The sequence below is a fragment of the Maylandia zebra genome, linkage group LG5, assembly GCF_041146795.1.
Source record: "Maylandia zebra isolate NMK-2024a linkage group LG5, Mzebra_GT3a, whole genome shotgun sequence".
NCBI lineage: Eukaryota > Metazoa > Chordata > Actinopteri > Cichliformes > Cichlidae > Maylandia > Maylandia zebra.
This window is the reverse complement of record NC_135171.1, coordinates 30,384,181-30,409,264: the sequence shown is the minus strand read 5'-3', so window position 1 is coordinate 30,409,264 and position 25,084 is coordinate 30,384,181. Positions and strand designations below refer to the sequence as shown.

Genomic DNA, 25,084 nt, shown 5'->3' with positions numbered 1-25,084 from the left:
CAGTCCAAAACAAAAACCATGTACTGTTACAATTCATGTAAAATGTCAGTATACTAATGTATAGTATGCTAAAGTTACCAGAATTCACGTACAATGCTAATAAATCTGCATATTTTGTTCTAGACATTTACTATATTTATACTTGTGAAATTGTTTTAGCCTTAATTTCATCTGATAGATAAATAAAAGTGTTATATAAACACCAATGATCAGAAAAGTTTTCATTTGTTTTGTAACGAGACATTTTGAGTTGCATTAGCTTCAGGTCACAACTTTTACCACGAAGGGACAAATCAGCCATGTTTTTAGAAAATTATTTAAACCTTATAAAACTGTCTTATTTTGAACTTGTCATGTTACTTAATTATTTTCATTAAAGGCTTCCTGGAGGGCAGCTAATTAAAAAGGTCTTTCATTTCAAGACAGATTAACATCCGGTGGGTTTTTTTCTGAGAATAACAAAACTATGACATGGCTCAAACAGGTTAACTTAATTTCAGTGTCTTTTTAAGAAAGGTATAAGGACTCAAAATGTGCTCTACCAAATGACTGACCACAACCCAGAGCTTTTTAAATTATGCTGGCCAATAAAATTGTCCGTGTACGGTAACCTGTTTTAAAATTTAAATTTGTTAAACCTTTTCAGCCCCCATGATGCCAGAGTATGAGTCAGAGTCTCCACTTAATGAGACCGAGACAACCATCACTATCCTGCTGAAACCTGCCCAGTCCCGCGGAGCACCTATCAGGTAATTTCTTAACAATCCTTAACAAAATTTTAGTTTCTTTTTCATAGAGTTTCTTTTACTATCCTCTGCTGTCCTACTCACATTTTTCCTCCCAGCATCCCATCTACCTCCTTTTCATTACCCCCCCTACTTTTTTCCATCCATGTTCTTTTGGTCTTCCTTCAGGGCCCTTTTAGAGCCATTGCAGTTACTCACACATATAAGTCTAATTTGTATGCAAAGGAATTCAGAGAATGATTTTTTTTTAAAAAATTTGTCAGTGAAACATTTTGCCATTACTCATTTTGCTTTTTGTAACTTTTTGGCTATTCACTAGTGGAATTGCAACTTCTACTGGACATTGCAGGCCCAAGTGTCTGATACTTTAGCTGGTTACTTGAAACTTTGCTTTAATTTAAGGTTTCAGCCATCAAATTCTTAACATAAGGAAATGGAAATTTGGATTTTATTGAGCATATTGTACAGAAAACACCGTATTCATAGTCGTATACATAGATATTGATGGTGTTATTAATTTATACCATACATGTGAAAACAAGGACTAAACAGTATAAAAGAAAAAAGCCTCAGCATAAACTAACACTTGGAGTGGGTTTTTAGCTTGGCTCACAAAGTGTGTCTGTACTTTGCTGACACTACCAGTTTTGGTTAACTAAAAGACACATTTAACACAAAATGTAATTAATGCTAATTCTTAGTTTTATCAACATTCAACAAAAAGTCAAACAGGACAAACAGCACCCACATGTCTCTTAAGGCCCCGGATAAACAGGCCTTGTGACCAGTCAGTGGCAACCATGAGACACAAGGGAAAAAGTGTGTAATCTGGTGGCTGCAAGTTGCTAACTGTCAGTGAAATTGACTATATGAGCCTCATTCAGACAGGCCAGTGGCACCTGCTGATCACTAAGGAAGAGTGAATGCTGCAGTGGTTGCTGGAGGTTGCTGACAGTCACTGGTCATTGGTTGCAAAGAGGTATCCAATCAAAAATCTTTTGATTGCTTTGGTCTCTAGCAGGTTGCCATAGTCAGCAGCAGATTGTGCGGCTTGTCTAGCAACCGGAGAAATCACAACGTTTGTGGTGCAAGAACATCTTTGCAAATGACTTCTCCAATAAATAGATTGTATTTGCATGTTCTGTAAAATCCCTTAGAATGCTTTTATCAGGCACACACAGGTTTTATTTTCCCAGTCACCAGTCCACTGTATTCACTTCAAAACAAAGCAGCGAGTGAAGGCACCCAGCTAATTTATTTCTTTTCCTTTTTTCATTTTTTCAGCCAGCATGTTTTTAATTAAAAGTTCACTTTGAACATGTGATCTCATCCATTTAATTGGTGCAGGGGAGAACATTATTCTCGCTCGCCTTTAGGGAAATAGAGCTTCGACAATGCTGTGTGGAGAATATATATCACTTCAATTTAGACTTTGGGAAATGGATTTGTGAAATGTGAGTGTAGGTCAGTGGTTTAGCATTAATTTTTGTAAATCCCTTATCATATCTCATCATTAATCACCCGCAGATGGCAAATATATCTCATGTTGAATTAGGCCGCACCCTCATCGCTACCATCTTCATGTGTTTATCAACTAGAGAAAAGCCCATTAATGTGTTTGCTTATTATGTGTGTTTGGTGCAAGTATTACATATTTTAAGTGCCAACAGATGTACGTGTGGAAGCAGGAAAAAAAGGCATCTGTTTGTTAATGTGCACACAAATGTTTTTGCTGCAGTTGTTTTCTTATTCATCCTGCAGATCAGAGCATCTGAAATTTAGGAGGTTAGATAAGATTTTTTTTTTTCTCGAAAAGGCTCTGTAAAGCGAAGCAGCTGTTGAGACACACACTCATAAGACACACACATCAGGCTGCATGCTCAGGTGCCTACAAGTTCACTTTCACATAAATGCACACAAACGTAAACCATTGTAAATGTTTACAGTGACTGTCAGTGCAGATATGCACCAGTTGATTAAAATCCAGTGCTTAATATTGTGTAGGTCTCCTTCATGCTGCTAAAACAGCTGCTGGGCCTGTCATGGAATCTCTGAGGTTGTCCTGTGGTATATGACAGTAGCACATTACAGATTATTTGAGCCCAGCGGGTTAAGATTTAGACTTCTATGGATCTGGCTTGTTCTCGGGCATCCTGAGTCTCGAGGTTGGCTAAGCATCATGGATTCTGTTACATTCCTTCAACATGTCTTGATGAGATTTTGCAAAGTGAACAGTGCATTGTCCTGCTGTGCAAAACCACTGACATTGGTGGGTGGTGTTGCCATGATAGAGTGGCTTGGCTGGAAGGAATATTACTTCAGTGTGACACAAAATGACATCCACATAATATAGTTGCTCCAAAACAGGAACATGAAGAAAATAACTCTCAAAAATCTCTCAGTTTTACTTGCCAATATATTCATACATACATGCTCCATTCATCAGAGTGCATGACAAAAAACATGTCTGCAAGCCTCAGCAAAACACTTTCTAGAAGTATACAGTACCAGTGGAAGGTCTGAACAAACTTTTCATTGGTACTGATGAGATATATTTATTTCAAGCCTTAACTGTAAACTTCAACTTTAAAGCTTAAAACCAAGTTTTAACAGTGACAGTAACAGCTGTCTATTTGAGGAAAAAAAACAAACAAAAAACCCCCAAAGAACACACATACACACACAGTGATTTCTTCACTTTTCGAATTCACTCGCTTTATGTTGCCTAATAATCACACAGCCATCCACCAGTCTCAGAAAATTCCCTTACTCTAAATGTTCAAGCTGTAAAGGTGTAACATCTCACAAACAGAGTAAAGGTACAATAACACACGTACACACACCTATGGATATGTATTCAAAGACATGGATAGTTACAACAGAAGCACACACACATATAAGGGCTCCCAAGCGCTCGACACAGACCCACACATACACAATTCCCTATCCGCTCCTTGTGCTAGGCCCCTGCTTCATCCCTTGTGCAGTCTCTGAAAGCCATTAGTTTGAAATGGATATTTTACCAGAAAGGCAGAAACAGCAAAGAGAGTGACAGTAAGGGAGAGAGAGAGGGACTCATCTTTGGTCATCAGCAATTATCTTTTATGAAAGCTGCCAAACGGGAACAGGGGATAATTGGCCGCGGCCCCCTTCACAGAAACATACATTTCCCTAATTGCGTATAATTGTGAAGTGAGTTCTTGGCGTGGAGGACGGAGGTAATTGCGGAGGGCCGCTGCGTTTGTCCTGACCGCTAAAGGAGCCCTCAGCCATTCATGAAGCCTCTCAGAGTGTAATGGAAACACACATACACATGAAAGCAGCTCCACTGCACAAAGATAGATGTTCATTCAAGTATATAAACACCCCACTACACATGTGTTAAAATACACACAAGCACAAGCACACCTGCCAAAGCACATACAGGTAAATGCGCACCTGTTAGAGAGCATGCACACACACACGTGCTATTGATGTACACATAAAGAATATAAGGCAAGAGGAGACACGTTTGGACTCCATTCATTTCTACCCTCACCGTTCTCTTATACACACACACACACACACACACACACACACACACACACACACACACACACACACACACACGTATTTTCTTCCTTTAAGCTGTACTGGGGTGCTGAATCAGCACAGGAAATGATTTGCCAGGAACTTTGTTTGAAGTTTAGCTTCTAAAGTATATCTGTCGTTCAGAAATAAGTGACCCTTATAACAAATTATACGCCTTTTTAATGTTTAGTTTGGGATTTTGTGAATTTTTTTCCCCCTCATAGCAGACCTCGGGCCTCTTCTGCTAATGCTTTCATTGTAATAATGAATTTAAAGCACTCTGTGAGCTACAGGGGATAGTAAAGTTGAAGTAGAGTTGTCAGTTTTATGTGTTATGTCCCTATTTCAAAACAAAGTCTGTCTCTACTGCACTAACTGGACAAATAACAGTTGAAATATTGTCAGTTTATTGTGATTAATTTTTTATTCTTTTCAAAAACTCTGGCTGTTGTCGTTGCCACGTAAACCATCTCCTCATAAGTATTGCTTTAGCTAGTGATAAGTAGATTTGTTCCTGTTTCAGTAAACAACATAAGACACTACTTTTAAAGACATCATTTATTTTTCCAGCTCCTACCAGCTTGTTGTGAAGGAGGTGCGCAAGTCCAAGACCCGCCGTGCCGCTTCTGAAGCCCCCGAGTGTTTTTCTGTCCCAGTGAGCTTCCGCAATGCCTCCATCTTGGACTCACCCTATTACATTGCTGCTGAATTACCACCGTCCAGCCTCACGGTGGTACAGCCCTTCACTGTGGGGGACAACAAGAGCTATGGTGGTTTCTGGAACCCTCCGCTGTCACCTGCCAAGAGCTACAGCATCTACTACCAGGCAATGAGCAGAGCCAATGGGGTGAGTTTCAACTCTCCAGAAGTACCCATTGTAACAGGAAGTGGCATGTTCATATTTCCCATTTGGCCATATTAGATTTTATTTAAAAGTAATTAGACAAATTAGATTAGTTTACATTGTGGGTTTATTGTCATGTCATTAATAACGGGAATAATAGTGACTTTTGAGGCGCACAACACATGGTGTAACAAATTTGATATGAAGCTTTACCAGGATTATCTTATTTTTATTTGTCATAAAAAATAATTTAAAAAAAACAGCAACTTTAAAACCATTCTTTGGCAAGCAAAAGCAAAAGTAAAAACAAAAATATTATTTCTCCATCTCAGCAGATTATTTAAAAAAAGGGCCAACAATTCTGTTCCTAAGTCATTAATGTGACAGCAAGTGATTGAAGTTAGAATACATTATGTTATGGGCGTCTTGCGTGACTTCTCAAGCCTGTAGTTTAATATACTGAAGGTTATGTGTTTGCTTATCAGAATAAATAAATAATTAATATAAAAGAACACAATTACAACTCCCTCTGGGAATCCCCACTCCTAGCATTCAGCTGTTGATGTCTGTTTGCTGCCCTTTTTGTCTGGTAATTATACTGTCTGCGAATACAACAACACCTCGCCCACCTCCCGCCACCCGTGTCCTTCTCATAACTCATTCACAACTTCAACTTGGCTTTTGAATTTCCATAATACTCTGAACTCCTGTGGGGGTTATTTTAATTTTCCAACGCCGTAACCACGGTAACTCAGTTTGGAGAGCGAAGCCGGGTGAGCTGGCTGACTGTTGTGATGTAATATCCTCCTCCAGAAAGCAGATTTCCCACAATGCAGTCATATGGAGAAAGGCTGTGTGCAAGCGGGTGTGTGTAGGGGGGGAATTCTTGCATGACTGAACAAGTGTGACTGTGAGCAGATGAGTATTCATTTAAAAGTGTAAATACTCGCTCGTGTGCCCCACTTTTGTGTATCGTGTGTGCTTTGCACACCTGTATGTACAGACCCCAAATCCAGTCAAATCAGAGTTCCTTATTTGATTGGATTTCAGTCAATCCAATCAGTTTCAGGTTTGTTTAGATGATGAATTGGGGCATTGTGTGGGTGCTTAGTGGTTAAAATGGAAATAAAAATGCAAGCGCACCTGTGTAGTCGCCTTAAACAAGATGATTTGATAAGGAAATCAGGCATAGAAATAGACACGTGTTCATAAAGCATGATTTTTTTGTTTTTTACCTGATTATACTTCTCTTTTAAATTTCAAGTGATTGCAACAACCAGGGTGGTCTATCGATTTTACTTTCCCAGACAGAAAAATGTCAGATAAATGTTAAATAAGTAAGATTTAAAATGATGGACTTTACTGCAGTCTGATCAAACCATTTGAATTACATGTCAAAAGGAAAAGTCAGTCGTTATTACTACATTACTACATACACTATATAATACATGAGTCGACTTTTGTTGTGATTTGGCATCATACAATTAAAAATTAATTGAATTAAAACATTTTAATTTCAGGCACAAATCTTTGATATTTTGTGACTGCATTGCTGTGCAACAGTCTCTTTTTAACTAACCAGGGTTACATACAGTATATTTCAGGGATCTGAGGTGAGTAAAATCAAGGAGTCAAAACCTCCAAAGATAATTATTAATGTGGATAATAGTGAAATCCTAAAGTGGCAAGAGTAATCATATTGTTCCACAACATACATTACATATAGGACACAGGACTCCTGAACACGGTGAATGAAAATAGGTTGAACACAACTGGACTTTTTGAAGGGCACATCACCTTTCTCACACACCCACGCACACAGGGTCATGTGCAGACAGACATCACACACACACACAAAAATCCAGGTCTTGAGTCAGTTGTTATGTTTTTTTGGAGCCATGCTTGCTACTCAGATCTAGCCAGCAGATTCACTGTGGACATTTTCATCCGCTCTGAAATGACTGCAGAGCCACATTGGTGCAGAAAGAAGACAGTCAGTATTTATTTAATGTATTCTGTAAATTGCATTTAGTAATAATATGTGAAAGTGATAGTTTGTCAATCAAGGATTTAAGTTATCTGTAGTCCTCACAAAGTCCTGTGATTTGTTTAATTTCTTTGCTGTCAGTCATTTCGTAGTGTAGGTGTCACTTTTTTTCTGCAGCAGTAGATGTCTCATATTGGAAAGAAACTCCTCATTTACATTTTAGAGGACTTGGCTCATTTGTCGTAGTTTGATCCCATGGATGAAAGTCTGTTTCTCATTCTCTGCCTGCCTTGGATAATCCTACTACTTTTTTCTCCCCCTCTGAGCTCCACCTGTCTATCAAGGAGAATGTCTATCCGCAATCGTTTTCCTTCTTTTTTTTCTACCATATCTCTTGAGGACATTTAGAAGAAATTGTTCTCTCAATCCACCCACTCTCCATCTCTTCATTGCTCACTGCTGTTTTTTTTCTCTTTCATCTAATAAAAACAATCAAATTCTTTTTTTAATCTTCTTCCTCCCTTTCCTAAATTCTCTCCATCTCCATCTGACTTCCTCTATGCTTATGACAAATGTTTTCTCTGATTTAACCCTTCATGCTCATCTGTTGCTCACCCCCTTATCCCCACTGCTTTTCCTCCTTCTCTTCAGCAACCACCTGTTTCCCTGCTTTCTTTTGGGCTTGATTCTCCCAGAGGTAACATCAGTCTGATGCCAGTCTCTCATCTCCTGTCACTGTGCCAGTTAGCTCTGCACACTAAAGCTACTAGGCAATCTCGACGTCTCCATGTTGTGCGTTGCCACACGAGCACACGCGTCGCCCACCCACCCATACACACACACAAGAATAAATGCCTAGGGCAATAAGTAAGAGAAGTAAGAGCAAGAGTGGTTTGGGAGTAGGGAAAGAGAGAGAATTGTGGGAGGGGTAATAGCAATCTAAAAATAGTAAAAGAGACATTAAACAAGATATAATACTAGAGGCAAAGATGGAAGTCAATAAAGATAAAAACTGATATGAGCGGAACTGTCATGAGTTTGGTTACTGGAAAAAAATACTTTTGACCCAGTGTGTTCATTAGCATTTAACCAAAACCACAATCTATACTTAACCAAGTTTTCTTTTTAAAGATGTACACAAGCAGAAACGAGAATGTGAGCACGGTTATCCATTTTGATCACCTCCCTGTGACCCAAATGAAATCCTTAAGTGGGGTATTTTATTAATTGAGTATGCACGTTGCCTCTGAGCAAATAACAACCAACAATATATTAAAGTTTCTAGTTGCAAATGAAAAGTAACTAAAGAGATTAAGGAGAGGTTTAGAAAGGTTGAAAGATCACACCTAGTGTTGTTAATTTTTTAATATAGAAGCAGGACAAAAGTCTGAAAAAAGATTAAATGTGTCTGAAAGATAATATACACAGAGCTACCTGAAGTAATAGGTTTAAAGAAGGGCGACTGAGAAAGGTCTAACCAAGAACCAACATACATAAAATGATCCGTGGATAAAATGGATAAAAAACAGGATGGGAAATTTGGAAGAAATTCATGGGAGGACAAAAGGAGGTGAAGGATTTTGGAGATTCTGGAGTCAGGGAAGGTGGAAGTATTTGAAGAAAATGGTAAAGGAGGAGGAAGTAGAATGCAAGGAGAAATGGGGTGGGAAATGGCACAAAACAAAAGGAAAGTGTGACAAACATGGAAAAACATGCCCTTCTGCAGTGTGAGAAATGTAGCCAGACACCTTTCTTGACAAGTAAAAAGCCTCAGGGGTTGGCCAAGATGCTCTGACAATCAACGTCACACACGCACACGCACCAAGCAAGCCTCAGAGTGCAGTTTTTGGAGAGTGTAGGAGAGAGACAGAGGAAGATTTTACCAACTGACAGTCAGTGTCAATCAAGATGCACTCAGATGACTCAGAAATCCCTAAATGCATTTTTTCTGTGTGCTGGTGTATGACTAAGGCTCACACACTTTCGTACGTTTGGCTTGTGGGTAAGTGTGTAGGAATTTTTGCACGTACATATGTCTAAGTTTGCATTTGTGATAGACTTATTAAGATTCTATTCATTAAACAGCCATTTTTCAAATTAAACAATGGAAGCATATACTGTGCATGAGCAGTTCATGCCCATGCGTTTGCCTGCTCATCTGAGTATCAAGAGTTTTTGGTAAAAGAATGAGCTTCAGGAAAAAGAAAAAGAAACAAAGTGTCAAAGACAGGGTAACATTATTATTATTTTTTTTAAAGTTGTTACCCTGGCTACATGGGGTTGCCTGGGAACTCCAACAGCTAATCACAGTATCCAGAAGTCACAGAAAAAACATACATGATTGAAAATCCTACCAGTCGGTTAGAACACTGAGCCAACCAACTGTGATTGAATTGGGGAAAAAAGGAGAGGAAAAGACTGGCAAAGATGGAACGATAGATGGATGGAGAGAGAGCTCACCCACACAGCAGCTGCATCTCTCTTGCACTTTTAGTATTCCTGTCAGGCTCTACAACGTTAACTACTACACACAGAAATGAATGCTGTGTTCCATTGTAAACACCTCAACCCCCTTCTGGTCTCCAAATGCTCTGTATAGAGTCAGGGCAATAAATCCTTATATTTATTAGCTTCGCTTCTTATAACCCCCTGAGGCTTAGTCCATTAGCATGAGCCAAGTGGAGGCCGTGTTTCTGTTCACAGTGACTGTGAATCCAAAACAACCACGCCTCTAAATGGACCATAAATGGGTACAATAGGGTCAGTTTATAAAGAAACACAATTCATTGGTCCTCATGAAACTGATCGTATTCCAACTGTGTCCATTCATATGATACATTTCACTCTTAGAGGAGTAGGCATATGAAAGAAAGTATTTTGAAACATTTGTTACTTTTTAGGCCTAATCAGACAGTTAAAAAAACGATGTTTGAAACCCCCAGGATGTCACCCATTGACTTTTGAAGCCTTAGAAGTAGCGTTTTTGGATGGTTATTTCTTATGCTTCGTCTTATGCTTTTACTGCCCCTTGTCTGCGGACCCAAGGTGCAAACTCTTGGGAACCAGTCTGGACTGTGCGTACCTCAGGTTATAGCAGAAGTGATTCCTATATCCTGTTAGTTCCCTTACATATAAATCCTTCTAAAGTGCAAGGCAATAGGTATGTGTAGGTTCTCACATATGTCCTTGTAAGTTGCAAACCTTCAAAAACATAATAACTCATATGCCAAGCAAATAAAGGGGTCACACAATACTAGAATCTTGGTAGTCAGTAGCAGTACTACTAATATATTTTTGTGGTGTAATTACAGTATCATAGAAATGAGCAGCATTGAGCTCTTTTTTTGAGGAGCCATGTTAATGTGTTACAAGTACAAAGTTATGTTACCTTTGTGAATATTTTATGTTGAGCATTGCTGCGACGCAGCTGTAAATTCAGTATTCATTATATTCTGTATAAATGAAATTATGTTTTGACAAGTTTAGTGTCCCATATCATGAATCAAAATATCTTCAAAAACAAGTCTCGTTTTGTTTTCCCCCACTGAGGAATTTGTTCAGTCTCTAGTAGATACAGCATCCATTTTTTTTAGAAATAGCAAGTGGCATGATTTTTGTCATTAGCACACATGTATTGGCCTGGTGAAATCCCTTTTTTAGTCTTACGAATCAGTTTTTCTTGCCCTCTATTTTACATATTAACTGAAGAGTACATTAATTGCTCTTGAAAGCCATGTGTGTACATGTGACTCTTATCATACATTCACTCTCAGTTTTCTACAGGTTCCTTCAGTCAAATTATGCACAGAGACAAATGAGGGAAACGGATAAATAAGACAACAAAGCAGTTGAACAGCCAGGGATTGAGAGAGTCATTATTCAGACAGACAGATGGACAGATGGAAAGCAGACAGAGATTTAGTAGAAGCAGGTGTGTTTGAAGATGCTCATAGGATCTATCATTTGCTTGCATGTATCCTTTCATAAATCTTTGTAAACATGACAATAAAATGAACAATATAAGTTAATGGTGTTAAATCCTCAAATACCAAACTGTAGTTTGAATAGAGCTGGACTTACTTTTGGCCCCTGACCACATAATTAAATCTAAAAAGCCAATCTAGTGGAATATATAAATGATGTTTTTGAGTAGGGGTCAGATGAGGTGCAGGCTGCTACCATTTGTTCTCTTATGTTTAACTTTGTTATGTTATGTTTTGGAGTGTTTATGAATTAAAACTTGTCACATTCAGTGCGGTGGGCTTTTTGTTTGCTTTTGAACTCCACTGCTAAGAGCAACCTTGAAGAAAGAGTTTTTCTTCTGTATTTAAGCACAGAAATTAGCTTAACTTTAGGCTTTGCAAAGCATCTCTTCTTCTTAAATTATTTTGTTTCTTCCTACAGGAAGACCGTTTACAGTAATCTAAGTAAGACCCAAAATGGCACAATTAAAATGAAAATGAGTGTACAGAAGCATGTACATTAGGACTGATTTTAATGCTGAGGTAACACATTTCCGTGTTGGTAGCTGCTGTAGTCTTTATATTTGATGAAGACAAATGGGCCAAAACATGAAAGAGGCCAAGTGGGTGAGATAGGTGCACGCACTGATGACAGCACATCATAAAAGAAAGAAAAGAGGAAAAGGCACGGGCAGCAAAGGAATGAAACGTGCTGGTTTAAAAGACAGAGGCTGAGAGACATCTTCTACCCTATTTTCTGTAAATATCAAGATATGTATACTGTAGTTTTATATTGTACTATGTATGTATTTTTTATAGGGTCACATTTAAATTCATTGGAGAATCATATAAGAGTATTCCTTCAGTACATTCTGTTGTCATCTGGCTCAAGAGCTATGACAAATAATGGGAGAGACATAATTTGGACAAAAGTTTACAAAAGGCAATTAATTAATTAATGTGGTGTTTTGTAGTGTAAAACCTAACAAACCAAAATGGCCAAGCCCAAGCCAAACAAACAAATATCAAGTTTCACATTACTATAGTTAGTTGGATTTTTCCCCATAATAAAAAGTGTCCCATTAAAACGACTGTGTACAACTGAAAGTCTGCTGATTATCACACGTTTCTCGTTAGTGCCCTAGCTCCTTATCTATCCTACCTTTCTTTGTATCATGCATGACTGACTCCCTTTACTTCCACCATCCCAGTTTTTTTGCCAGTTTATTTCCCCGCTCTGTTTTTCCCTGACTTGGATGGTTTGATTTGAATATCTACCTTGTTTGTCTTCCTTTTTATTGCTATTAATTCTTGTGTGTGCTGGTACCCAATGTTGTACTTTTGCCCTGTTCATTTAAGCAAGAATTAACTGATAGAATCTCACAGATCATATCCAAGTCCTTACTGGCTGTCACTGTATCAAACACTGAATATAAGCATCTTACTATCTCTCAAACCCTCTGCCCACTCCAGTGCAAGCACTACTGCACACAGTTCCGCTGCATATAGACTTAAATAATGGATGTTCTTCTACTTATGCCCATCTTATGGGAATGATGACTGCCCCTGATGACTCTGTGAGTCTGTTGACCCATTTATGAGATCAAAATATTAATCTGCAGCTTTATTCCAGTTCTTAATATTCAACAACAATAGGCTTCTGTAACCCGAGGACTGATGTAAGAAAGTCAAACCTGAGACAGACAACTCTTAAATGCTCAAGCAAGACTAGCCAGGTGCTCCCAGTTACACTAATTAACTCCACCTACTAGGAACCTAGAAGACAACACAGAGGGGCAAAGGGGAAAATACAGTAGGCCCTGGCCAAAGCTTAGGGCCATCACAATGCTGAGAAAAATGAGTGTTTAATACCAATGAAGGTACTTTTGTACTTTTTTCACTTATTTATATATGATGTGTGGAAAACCATTCGAATCAACACCAAGAATTGTACAGCATATTGATCCTGGTATGATTGATGTGTCAATCATGTGTGTTTGGACAAAATGAGAAGCCAGTGGCATGGTTTTGTGATCTTACTGATGATTAAGACCAATGATTACGTGGTGTATGCAATATATGCACTGTCAGGCAAGTGGTTACTGTATGCAGTCAACCCATATATTAAAGAGGGTACCTTGTTTTAGTCTGTTAACTATGATTTAAATACATTTTTTAAAACTGTTGTGGACAAATTTCCAAAGCATGATTCCTGATTGATTTTCTGGTTCCTGTTTCAGATTTAACACTTTTCTTTGTCAGTTGTTTCAACGTTTTCTAAAAGTTTTCTAAAACATGGTGCTGAGTTTGCAATTCAAGATATACTGCAGCCTCTGGACATCAGCTGATCTCAATGCCTGCCAATGTCATCGGATGGCTGATACATGCGGCATTTATGTTGTTTTAGCTTGACCACAGTTGCTGTGTATCTGGAGGCCAGTTTACAGCCCAACTATAGCTCAGCTTTTCTTTTTCAAGCTTTGTCTGACTTAATGTCTCTGTCTCTGCAATCATTGTTGTCTGCTCTGTTTTTGGGGGTGGGTGTAGCTCAGGAGGTAGAGTAGGTTGTCTACTAATTGGAAGGTGGGTGGTTTGATCCTTGTATAAAGCACTTTGAGTGCTCAGTTGTATAGTATAAAAGTGCTAAATAAGAACCAGTCCATTGATCATTCTGTACAGAATAGAGCTAGTGCCAATGATTTTTCAATACTGCAACAAACGAAACTTGACTTACGCCTTGGAGAATACTCAGAAAAAAGTCAGATTTCAAAGGGTTTTCCACCATTTTCCTATGTGTTCAACAAAGCCTTACCCTCATGATTCAAAACACTAGTATCTGAAAAATTAACTGTATATTTTACCACAAGGTAATTAGTTAACCTGTCTGTCTCTCTCCACAGGAAACCAAAATCAACTGTGTCCGCTTGGCTAACAAAGGTATGAGCAGCCTTCCATTGATAGTCAACATGTACATTAATTATGATAAGATATTTGTAATTTTAATTTGAAATTTGTTAGTAGTTCATTTTAAAGAAAAAATGGTGCGAATACACAACCCCCTAGAATTGTGTTGTGCTACAAGTGTATCAGCCAAGATGAGAAGATTGCACACTATTCTGGAAAAGGTGAACTCACAACCATCAGCCCGGGCAAACCTATACCACATCCACGTTATCTTGCATGATTTTGTCGCATAGCATTCTCTCTCCATCTCTTCTATCCTTATAGCCCTTTTCACACTCACCTTTTCTGTGACTTTCCTCCATCATGCTATTCTTTTTGCATCTCACACCACATCCATGTTGGTCATCAATGTTCAATGTTCAAATTGTATTCGCAGTATAAAGGGTATAAAGTGGAACATTGGGGCCATTATAATACCAATTGACCACCTTCATTAAACCCAGTGAATGAAGGCTAAAGTGTTAGCTCCAAAACCCATTTCATCTTCTTCTGTTTTGCTTTCCCCATGTCTCCCATTTTTATTTGCTGCTCATCTCTGGCAAATACACCCATTTATGTGCCAGGCAATATGCTTTAAAAGCTTTTCAGCTTGCTATTGATTTTTTCTCTCACCTTGTCTCCTTTATCTGTTTTAGTTTTTCATCTGCATCAGGCATTGATTTGATTTTTCCACATCTCCTTTGTCTGTTTCTGTATCTCTAACTCTCTTATTATTTTTTTGTCTACATAAAACATTTATTGCTCTTTTATGAACATTCTTATCTTTTTTACCATTCTTTTTTTTTAATCCATTTTCATTTTTTTCTTTTCTTTTTTGAGTGAGATGTACTCTGGTAGGATGTCTACAGTGTCTAAACACTGCGCTCTGTCTGTCTGCATGTATGTGTGCTTGGAAAAAGACATGCTTTTAACTTTGTGGCCGTCTTTCATATATTTAAAAATAATACAAATCTATTTTGAGTATGTGAAATTATATGTAATCCAAAAAAAAAAAGATTTTTATACATGAAGTATCATTAATATGCTGTTATTTGGTGTTCTGAGGCAATGCAGATGGCTGATTTTGCAAATAATTATGATTATGTTTGCTGCATTACCTAATATCCAATATATGTGCACTTATCATGCACTATTGCATATTTACAATAAGTACGTGACATCACTTGCTTTCTTTCTGTTGTTTCTGAACTGCAAAAAATAAAATTGTGAGGCCTTAATCTACCACATTGTGAGCTATTAAGCATTTAAAGGTAACAAAGCAATAATAGCTCAAGTGACTTTTGAGAACAAAAGGAGGGACAACTAGAGCCGCATACCTGCCTCAGTTTTACTCTTCCAAAACAAATATTCTACCATTAAACTTTTAGTAGTTTTACAGTATTTGTATTAGAATGCTGTATAAAGGAAAGTATTAACTAGAGTCAGATGCCAAAATTGGTCTCTCCACCAACTTTCCCATGCCACAAAGTTCATAATTTATTTTCTTTTAACCATCACTTTGTTTCTTCCGTCTTACATTTCCCACTCCCCTGTTTTTATTAACCCTTCAAACCAGGCTAACAGACATAACAAGCTCCAGTGATAACCGCCAACACCATATCTGCATTCACTGACAACTACTTTGTAATAAACATCCTCACCAGCATCACCTCTTTCTGGCCTTTTCCTGGTAATGGGCCAGTCAAGATGCTCATTGAGGGTTATTTCCTAGAAATAAGACCAGTCATATCCCAGCTGAGTGGTATTGATCTCATGGTTCTAGTGCTATCTCTCACCACTGCAGTTTCTCTCCTCCAAGACAGATTGTGCAATTGAAAACCAGGGAGATCTAAAACTTGATGAATTGAAGAAAGACAACTATACATCTTTTTTTCTTAGACTTTTTCTTCTTTCTTTTCCTTTTTTGTTGTTGTTTGTTTTCTCTCTTCCCTTTCTTTCTCATGCTTTCCGGCGGGGACGTGCGACCCTTGGCCTTAGTGGTAATAGGTAGGGGACAAATAACAACGCCGTACATTCTAGTCATCCCAAGCGAAGGTGATTATTGCTTTATAGGCAGAATATTTTCTTCCCAATGTTATGTCACAGTACAACCATAAACACGACGCAAACACTGTTTCATTTTGGTTGTCCCCTGCCCTACACCCTCCCTTTTTTCTTCCCTTTGTTAATTTTTTGGCGTTACCTTTCCTTCTCATCACCATCTTAATACATTTGTTTGCATGTCTGCTCTGCTTCAAGCGTTGCTGGCTGTGCTTGAACGTCCTCTCTGTCTTGCATGCACACATACACACACATTTTTCACACACACACTTAAGTGAAACCATGCTGCTTTTGTGCATGGTCAGTAGCGCAGCTGTTGCACCATTACGCTGATTGTAGGCTTTGTTTTTTTTTTAATCTTTTATTCTTTAATAAAGTATAGTTTAATATTAAAAAGAAAACTGACTAGACTATGAATAAATACATTTTTTCCCCTGTTCCCCCAACTTTATTAACAATGCATATACTATTCTGAAAGTATAGTTTCCATTTTTGCAAGTATGATTATCTGATTGAAAAAAGGGATGGTAACAATTTTCATTTGATAATCTTTGACCGTTGTCTCATCCACAATATCCACCTCTTTGCTTATTCTAAAGCCTTCGTATATAGGTCCATGACATTTGTTGTATAATATCAAATCAGTGAAGATGCTTAATTCAGTTGTACTACATGCTCAAACACCTAGCAGAGTACTAAAAATGTTGAATAATAACAACTAAGTGGTCAAAACATCAATTAATATGCAAAAGCCACCAAACAGAGCATGGTGTGGTTTCAGCAGAACCATTATGTTAATTTATGTCTCATATGATTTGTATCCTTGTATTTGGAAAGAAAAGAAATTCATTTCTGAATTTGTCAACCATGTCAAGTTTTGGAGCTTTGCCACCAAGGCTGAATAAATTTGTGTAATTCTTTAGTGAGAGATCCAGCCTTTGAATGTGACACAATTACTGTATATTAACTTCTGAAAAAGAAGATATCTCCTATTAGTTAGTTATTATTAGACACTGGAAGAATTATAGTTCAGTAATGTGTTTTGTCAGCTGTTTACTGCTATTAGTGTGTTTAGTGCAGTGAACAACCTTAAATCGACAGAGCTGGTTACTGTGGAATATTTAAGTAAATTTTCAATGACAAACACAAAATAATAATAATAATAATAATACCAGCACAGTTCTTTGAAATCCAATCATCCATCTGTAATAAATACACAGCAGCTAAACATTGTTTATTAAATTGTGTCAAAACCATAGCAATTCTAATCCTCTTAGTATTTGTTTTTCCAATTCAGAGATGTGACAGTAGAATATGAATGTCATTGAGTGATACAACAGTCAAAATGTTGACTTTAACAATGTGGACACAACAGGGAAGCAGTCAGCAAAAAGCATTATTATAAACTGCTGTCACAGTTATTTGTCAAGACTATGAGTTTATTGCACAAGAATACCATAACACTTATTGTCCTGGGGGAAATTCAGTTTGCAAGCTCTCGCAGAAAGAATTATGCATATCATGCACAAGTCTGAAACTATAAACAAATAAAACTCTCAATTGAATAAAAACTGATTATATTTATATGAATGCAGAAGATCTCTGGGTACATTAAAAACCACATCGTTTTAAAACGGAACTTACTTTTGCAATGTAGCAATTCATGTATTATATTTAATATCATATTCAGAGGACCATTTAGGCAGACATCCTAAATTGAAAAAGTGGTGCATAAAATGCAGCTTTTTCTCTTTCTTTGTACTCCACTTAGTAGAAGTCACACTTTATTAATCTATCCTGCTTGAGAAATGCTAAACGACTCGACTTATTTATCTAAAGCTGAGTCTATATGGAACGTAAAATTTGTCCACTTATTATAATCCTTATACTCACAAACCTTTTTTTAAGTAGTAATAATATAACATACTTGAAATTACTTACTTGCGTCTTCCAGAAAGAATACTCTGCAGTCTCTCTTCATGTGTACAAATAAACTCTCACTTAAAGCTGTATTTGTTCAGTTGCTTTGGCAAATACATAAGAGACCACTGTGATAAACTGTCAATATGGCTGAGAACAAATCAGTTAAATAAATAAAATAAATAATTCCCTGACTTCATATGCAGCCCACCACGTGAAGCAGATAAATACCATTGCTACTCTGTGCATGCATGTCTCTCAGACATGGTTGTGGATTGCATCATTCACGTCACATATTAGTAATGCAGAACTAAAAGACAGCCTGCAATTTGAAAAAAGCTTTTGTACCTCTTAGCCAAAACACTGTTGTTTTTGTTTTTTCTCTTTTTTTTTTGTAAAATAGAAATTAATTTCCAAATCATACGTTTTTGCTTACCGAGGGCAAAATAAACCAGAAGGTATACATTGCTAGGTGGGACTTTTACACTGGCAGGGTTTGAATGCCCAGCATATTCTCAGCTACCATGGCTCATAGGAGCATCAAACCCACCCCTTGTCATTCACACATTGGTATTATATGTCAGTTTTAATTCCCATTCCCATTAGTCCTGAGGTCGATTATAATTGGTGGTGTTCAGAGTCGTGTTGTAACTCACACAGACACTGTGCAATACTGACGCAACATGTGGCTTGCTATCTGAGTATGTGTGTGCATGTGTTTGTGTGATATGGGTGTGCATGAGAACACTGTAAAAGTAACATTTTGAGGGAGTCGTGTCTGAATTATACTTGTCGTTGAACCCAACTACCTCAGACAAACAAACATACTTTTATTTGTAACTGCTGCTGTTTTTCCATCATTGCCAAGTGCTTACTTGTTGCTGCTTCGTCAGTCAGTTTTCTGTCTGAATTTGCAACACATTGAGTCAGAATGTTTAAAAAAAACTCTCATAAGGAGCATTTGTAGGTAAGTATCTAGAGATGATGTGACATTTATGGCACAATACCATAAGGAATGGATGAAGTTCTTTTCAGGCTGCACAGTGAGCGTGCAGGCTTCAACTGCATTTAGACCTGGCAGAAACAAAAAATGGGGTGGGTGGATAGTGGACTTTTTTTGTCAAGAAAAAAAAAGGCCTGGAGGAACATGAAACACTGAGAAAGAGACATGACAAAAGTCAGAGACTGACTCTAAAGATTTTTTCCCTCTTCTTACTGTAGCATTGTGCATGCGGACAGGTGTACTTGCTTACCTCTTCACCAGAAAGACATTGTTGTGAATTGTTGTATTATGCTAAATCCGCCCTTCTGTCTCTGGCTTGAATTTTCCACCTGCTCCAGTGAGTTTTCACCTGCCCCTGCATAAATCTTAGAATGCTCTTTGGAAAGATGTCATCAGCATCAGGGGAGGGAGACAGTAAAAGTAGAGAGAGGAACAGAGTGGAAAGGAAGGGAGAACAAAATACGCAATGCCGAGAACTGCAAGATCTTCCATAGAGCTGCAGACCAAGGGCAGCTGATGGTCATTTTATAGTTTTTCCATTTCTGATGAGTTACACCAAGACCAAGCTTCTTGCTGATGGTCTTGTTGGCCATTCTAGCCTTGTGCCAGGTCTCTTTTGGAAATTAGATTTTTACTCTCAGTGAGATTTTTTCCAAGATTAAATAAAAGATTAATAATCGTGTATGTCTACAATCTTGCCCCTGATGTCCTTAAACAGCTCTTTGTTCTTGCCCATGGTGATCAGGTGAGGTTTGAATGGAAGAAAAATATTGGTGTGATTTATACAAATAAGGAGTTGAGATCAGGAGTAAGAGTGACAGATTGACTGGTTTGCTATCTGTGTGACACATAGGCACATAGGAGCCAGAATTCTGACTGGGTCATAGGGGATGAAATAGTTATTTCACTCTGTGACACGTAGATCAATTTAAAAAAAAAAAGAAAAAAGTTTTTTTTCTCAATTTTTGCTTTATTGCTTTGCAAGTCACTGAGAATGAGCTAGTGTTACGTGATTTATCACTTTTTTAAAATTCTAATTTAATTTGTTTTCTTTTAACAAGCTTGAAGGATCAGGTTCTTGAAAGAATTTTTTTTTTCTTTGTACCTGTAAGATTTCAGCAACTGCATCTGACATGAAAATCACTTCAGCCTTTACCTTGGCACACATTAATCTAATGTCTTCTATTACTAGAAGATGTATTATCTTCTATTCTGCCAAATCAAACATGTGGTGATACTTCAGCTGGCCACCACAGCAAGTAGCACCACATGTTTGATTTGGCAGTTTTACGCTTGTCTACAGCTGGAATCAAACTTGCAACCTTTCACTTGTCAATCAAATGTGTAAACCGTTACAATATAGAACCACAATAAATCGTACATAGAGCACATGACCTGTCTCATAAAGATGTCATAAATCATAAGTCCAGAAATACACACATGCATACAATCACTCAGAACGTGATTTAAGTATTTAGTAAACAGTATCCTGCTTTATTTAACATCAGTGGAAACTGGCGTATGTGTGTGTGTGTCTGTAAGACAGAGCTAATGGCCAATCACTACCATTGTTAATGTTCACAGAGACAGCTATCTTAACCGAGGTACCATTGGGCCACAGATACATTCAGTATATACATACACAAAACTGGACAGAGACACATTTCCAAAGTAATGCAGGTAGATCCATTCACGCAGAGGTAACTTGTTACATATGCAGATCTAGTTACATATACACAAACATGGACCTAAATGTTCAGAAACGCAGCAAAAGGCAGATTTAAAAGTATACATGCAAACACTGACATGGAGCGCTGTGGTAGCATAGTTCAGATTAGTAATCCTGTTAAACGTACTCAGCCATGGTAACACTAATCCACAGAGGATAAGCCCTGCAGCTGCTGACAAAACAGTACCGGAAAACTAAACCTTCAGGTCATTTAAGATATTTTTGCATTTATACATGCACCAGTAAAGCCTACATACTGTAACACCCTGCATCACCTATATATATTTTTTTAATCAAACAAAAATATTGCAGCAAATTCCCATTATACTCTGTTCAACTTTCCATTTAAGCGTGTTAGACAACCGATATCCTATAACGTGAACAAGTAAGTCAAACTCAGTGCACATGCACAGTGATCCATGCCACTCAAACACACAAAGAAAAGTACATTTGTGAAGACACACAAAATACACCCACCTTCAAACAGTGATCTGCACCTGACACACATACACACATCCACGCTGAAAAGAACCATTTAATATGCCATTCAGGGGTGCAGGAGTGCGTTGGAAGCTAGGAGAATCAATCTTCTCTCCATTTGGATGAGATTATGTTTTTAATATCTCAGGTTTTACTCGTAATTCCTCCCTGATAATTTTATCATGTTCTCCAAGTAGGGGAAATAAAAAAAGGGGAGAAATGGTATAAATGGGGGGAAAAAAACACCCTCAAAAAACATTATACCCAGTTGCACGTGTGCACACTTACACATCCTATGTGCATTCAGGAACACAAGATATTCAAGGGATTAATGCCTTTTGGAAGTAATCAGTATCATCACCAACCCAGTGTTGTCACAATTACAGTGGCAAACATTGAAGCGGTTCCCTTTAATGTTTTCTGTCTTTACTCCATTCTGCGTTAATACAGAAGTCAACTTTTATAAATTAAAATATTCCATGACATCCTTTTATTTTTTTATATTTTATCCCGAGCCAATTATTTATTTTCGCTCAAGTTCATATTTAAAGTTTTTGTGAAGTAATTCTCACCCTGTAGATATTTTTAGGAATTTCTGACAGTATTTGACAGTATAGGTGCGTATATTTAGTTCTGCACTATAGTTTATATATTTTAGCATAGCTTCTGTTGAGGAAAACATTGAATCATATTTTTCCAGTACTTCAACATTTTGGTGCACAGTTGCACCAAAATGTTCAGTTCATTCTTCTTTTCTAATTGAATGTTCTTCCAATTAAAAGGTTTGTTGTTTCCAATAGCTTTTAAGATATATCACTTTTGCAGAAATTTACCCTATATACACGATCTAAAGTATTTATGCTTTGTGTTAGTGTTACCACAGTAACCCCTTTCCAAACCTTACAGTATAGTCCTAACAACCTATTATTGTGAAAACTAGGTGGTGTGAATTCAGGCACCTAGACAGCCATCCAGCTACTGGTACTGTTTCTTTCTGATATTCCATGTCTTTCTGTTGAGTTAACATTACATAATAATAACAAAAAATTACTGTGGCCATCGCCATGTAGGCTCAGTTCAGTCCATTCTCTATGAGACCACAGATGAGTGATTTAATGTTGTAAATATTCAGGTTGCAGACATAAGTATATGTGAGAATTTCCAGATTTCTTTCTTTCTTTTGTTTCTTTTTTGAGGTAGTGCACATTTTAGGATACTCATTAATAGAAAGTTACAGTTTGTGAAAAGATGAGGACATTCACACACTATGACACGATGCAAAGCTCTTCACTGTTCCAACTCTCTTTTTTAGCAACCTGGTATCTGCCAAGAAAATAATACCTACACCACCTGCCAGTACCTGTGGCAAGAAAGCAAGATGGATGCATCTATTTTATGTACTTACAGGCCACCTGTTACCTTAAACTGACAATACAGAAATAAATGAGGCCATAGTCTGCTCCATATTGTATTTGCACCAGTTGGAAATTAGTCTTATTTTGCTGTTCCAATTTGCTTCATCTCAACTTTTACCCTCATGTAATGGACAAAGTCACATTAGATCACTTCTTCTATGCCCTGGTCAGAACTCTGTTTAAGTGTGCCTGATTGGCTCCCAAACTGGCCAATCACAATGTTAAATGGAGCTGAACTCATCACCAGATGGGGTCCTCTCCTGTTACATCATGAACTGTTGAACCCAATCATCACATGGGCTGGTGAAGTGTGAACAAATGGGGTCACACTGAAATGTGTCAGGTGATACATATTGTGGATCACTCAGGGGGGAAATTGAGGTTTGATACACCTGTGGGGTGATTACCAGGGCACAGACTACAGGGAAATGTGTGAACTCGTCTCTTGCATGATCGCTCAAGACTTTGGTTTAACTATAACGTGCTTGACAGACACAGAAAAGTTGAACCTTGAACTCTTAAGCCTTTGCTGTTTACAGGGCTATAAGCTATTCGATAGTGTACCATGAACACTATTTTATGATGTTGTTCATTCGATATAAAAGAGTAAGTAAGATAAAAAAAATAAATAAATAAAAATATTGAACGATCCCAACAAAGATTTAAAAACGTTAAAAAATTACTACATTGTATTATTACTAAAAGCAATTTCAAGTAAAACGTCCTTGCAAAGTCCCTTAGTTCTTAAAAGCACCTTTCCAATATCTGGAAAAGCACCTTTTCTTTTTAGAATCACTATCCTCTGTACAGTGATTGCTTGGGGTGGCACAAGTGTAAAAATAATCACAGGTCCATGTCTTTTAAAATTACACTTTGCATTTTGTGCCTTTATGATTTTTCTGTTTCTCTAGGAAGAAAAAAGTCAAAAATCTAGTATATAAGATTAAAAATGTTAAGAGGAAGCAAAAACAAAAAGAAAGGAATATAAAAAAATTGTCTTTCTTTTTAGGGGGACACTATTGTCTCTGGAAGGGCATGTTATTCTTTGCCCAAGATGCTTTAATTTCCTAAATAACTGTTGTTTATGTCAGCAGTATTAGCTTGTTGCATAAACCACCCCAGTATTGTAACTCTGAGTTGCATCTTGGAGTGGGGGCGGTATTACACATGATGTACTAGGGGTTAGCATGCTAACACTGGTGTAGATCGAACACAATTCAGTCTTGACATGTTGTATTTATAAGACCTTCAAAATCTCTTCATTTTTTTTCTTCATAAAACAGATCTGCCGATATGGGGTACAAGTTTTGAAAACTCAAAGTGTTCAAAAAGCAGAACATAATAATGTGTTATTAAACTTATAATAAATTGTCAGAGAATAACTGATGCATTCTTCTTTTTTTTTCTTCAAAGATGATACAGCTACACGACAGGTAGACTGTCAATGATTGAGCTATAAAGACTGAGAATATGTTGTCATTGAAGGCATTTGGGGTTTTTAAAAGAACATCTCCTCACCACGGCAATTGAGGACTGCAGCAGCTATTACTGAGTGTGCCAAGGTTAGGTGCTTAAGCCGTTAGCTCAGTGCATTCCACTGCCAACCTTGTGTTGTTATTGCAGAGGGGGCGAAGATGAGAGAGACGGGGGATTAAACTGAACTCCTACGCAGCAGTATTACTTTATTAATCGGCTGTCTTTGTCTATCAAGGTTATAACAAGAATCTGTTTGGCATATGTCTCCACGAGGACAGGGGCATTCATGTGCACGATCACAAGCTTGGGGATTCTTGTCTTTGTCTTTCCAGTGTATTTTTTATTATGAACTGTCAGTTTTTAAGTAATACATTTTACCAGTCCTTTGTTTTATGTCTGATTTTACCTTTTGACATTCAGTCTGTTGAAAGTTATTGACAGTTACCTTTTGGTTTCTATACAAAATATCCTAGGAACTTATCTTTGACTTTTATAATTTTTAGCAACCAGTTACCAGTTGAGAAAAGCACTGACAATGAGAGTGCATTTGTGTCAATGTCTTAAAGGACAGACCAAAAACACTAAGCAGTTTTTTTTTTTTTTTTTTTTTTTTTTTTTTTTAGATATTTCTGTGGTTCAGCACAGACGGTATTTGAAAACATTTTACAAAATAAATTCTAGATATAAATTTCATATATATGAATGAAACATCAGAAGAAATTTTCTTTATATGCCTTTAACACACTTCATTGGCCTCTCTGTGACCTTCTGTGACATCAGTGTTGATCAGATTCAGTGGTATTATCATTAATGGAAACTATGGTTAAGCTGTAACTCATATTACATACCATTCTTTTATTATAAAAATAATATATTTTATTTGGCTTCACACAATGAGAGCAGCGCTTTATATATTTGAATATGTTTTCTTGTTTAGTAAAATCAACA

At 37.4% G+C, this 25,084-nt stretch overlaps 1 protein-coding gene across 11 annotated transcripts in view; it reads left to right on the top strand.

Annotated features, from left to right (window-relative positions):
* The window catches only part of ptprt (protein tyrosine phosphatase receptor type T), a 328,497-nt gene that overhangs the window by 192,968 nt on the left and 110,445 nt on the right, over positions 1 to 25,084 (top strand). For 5 of the 11 annotated variants that reach the window (XM_014413044.3, XM_014413041.3, XM_023155004.2 and 2 more), the window contains exons 13-16: positions 647 to 749; positions 4,887 to 5,163; positions 14,010 to 14,046; positions 16,051 to 16,107. In XM_014413044.3, the coding sequence (XP_014268530.1) occupies positions 647 to 749; positions 4,887 to 5,163; positions 14,010 to 14,046; positions 16,051 to 16,107 (474 nt within the window). The remainder of the gene's footprint in view (positions 1 to 646; positions 750 to 4,886; positions 5,164 to 14,009; positions 14,047 to 16,050; positions 16,108 to 25,084) is intronic. The other 6 variants (XM_014413047.3, XM_014413046.3, XM_023155006.2 and 3 more) reach the window with 2 other exon arrangements.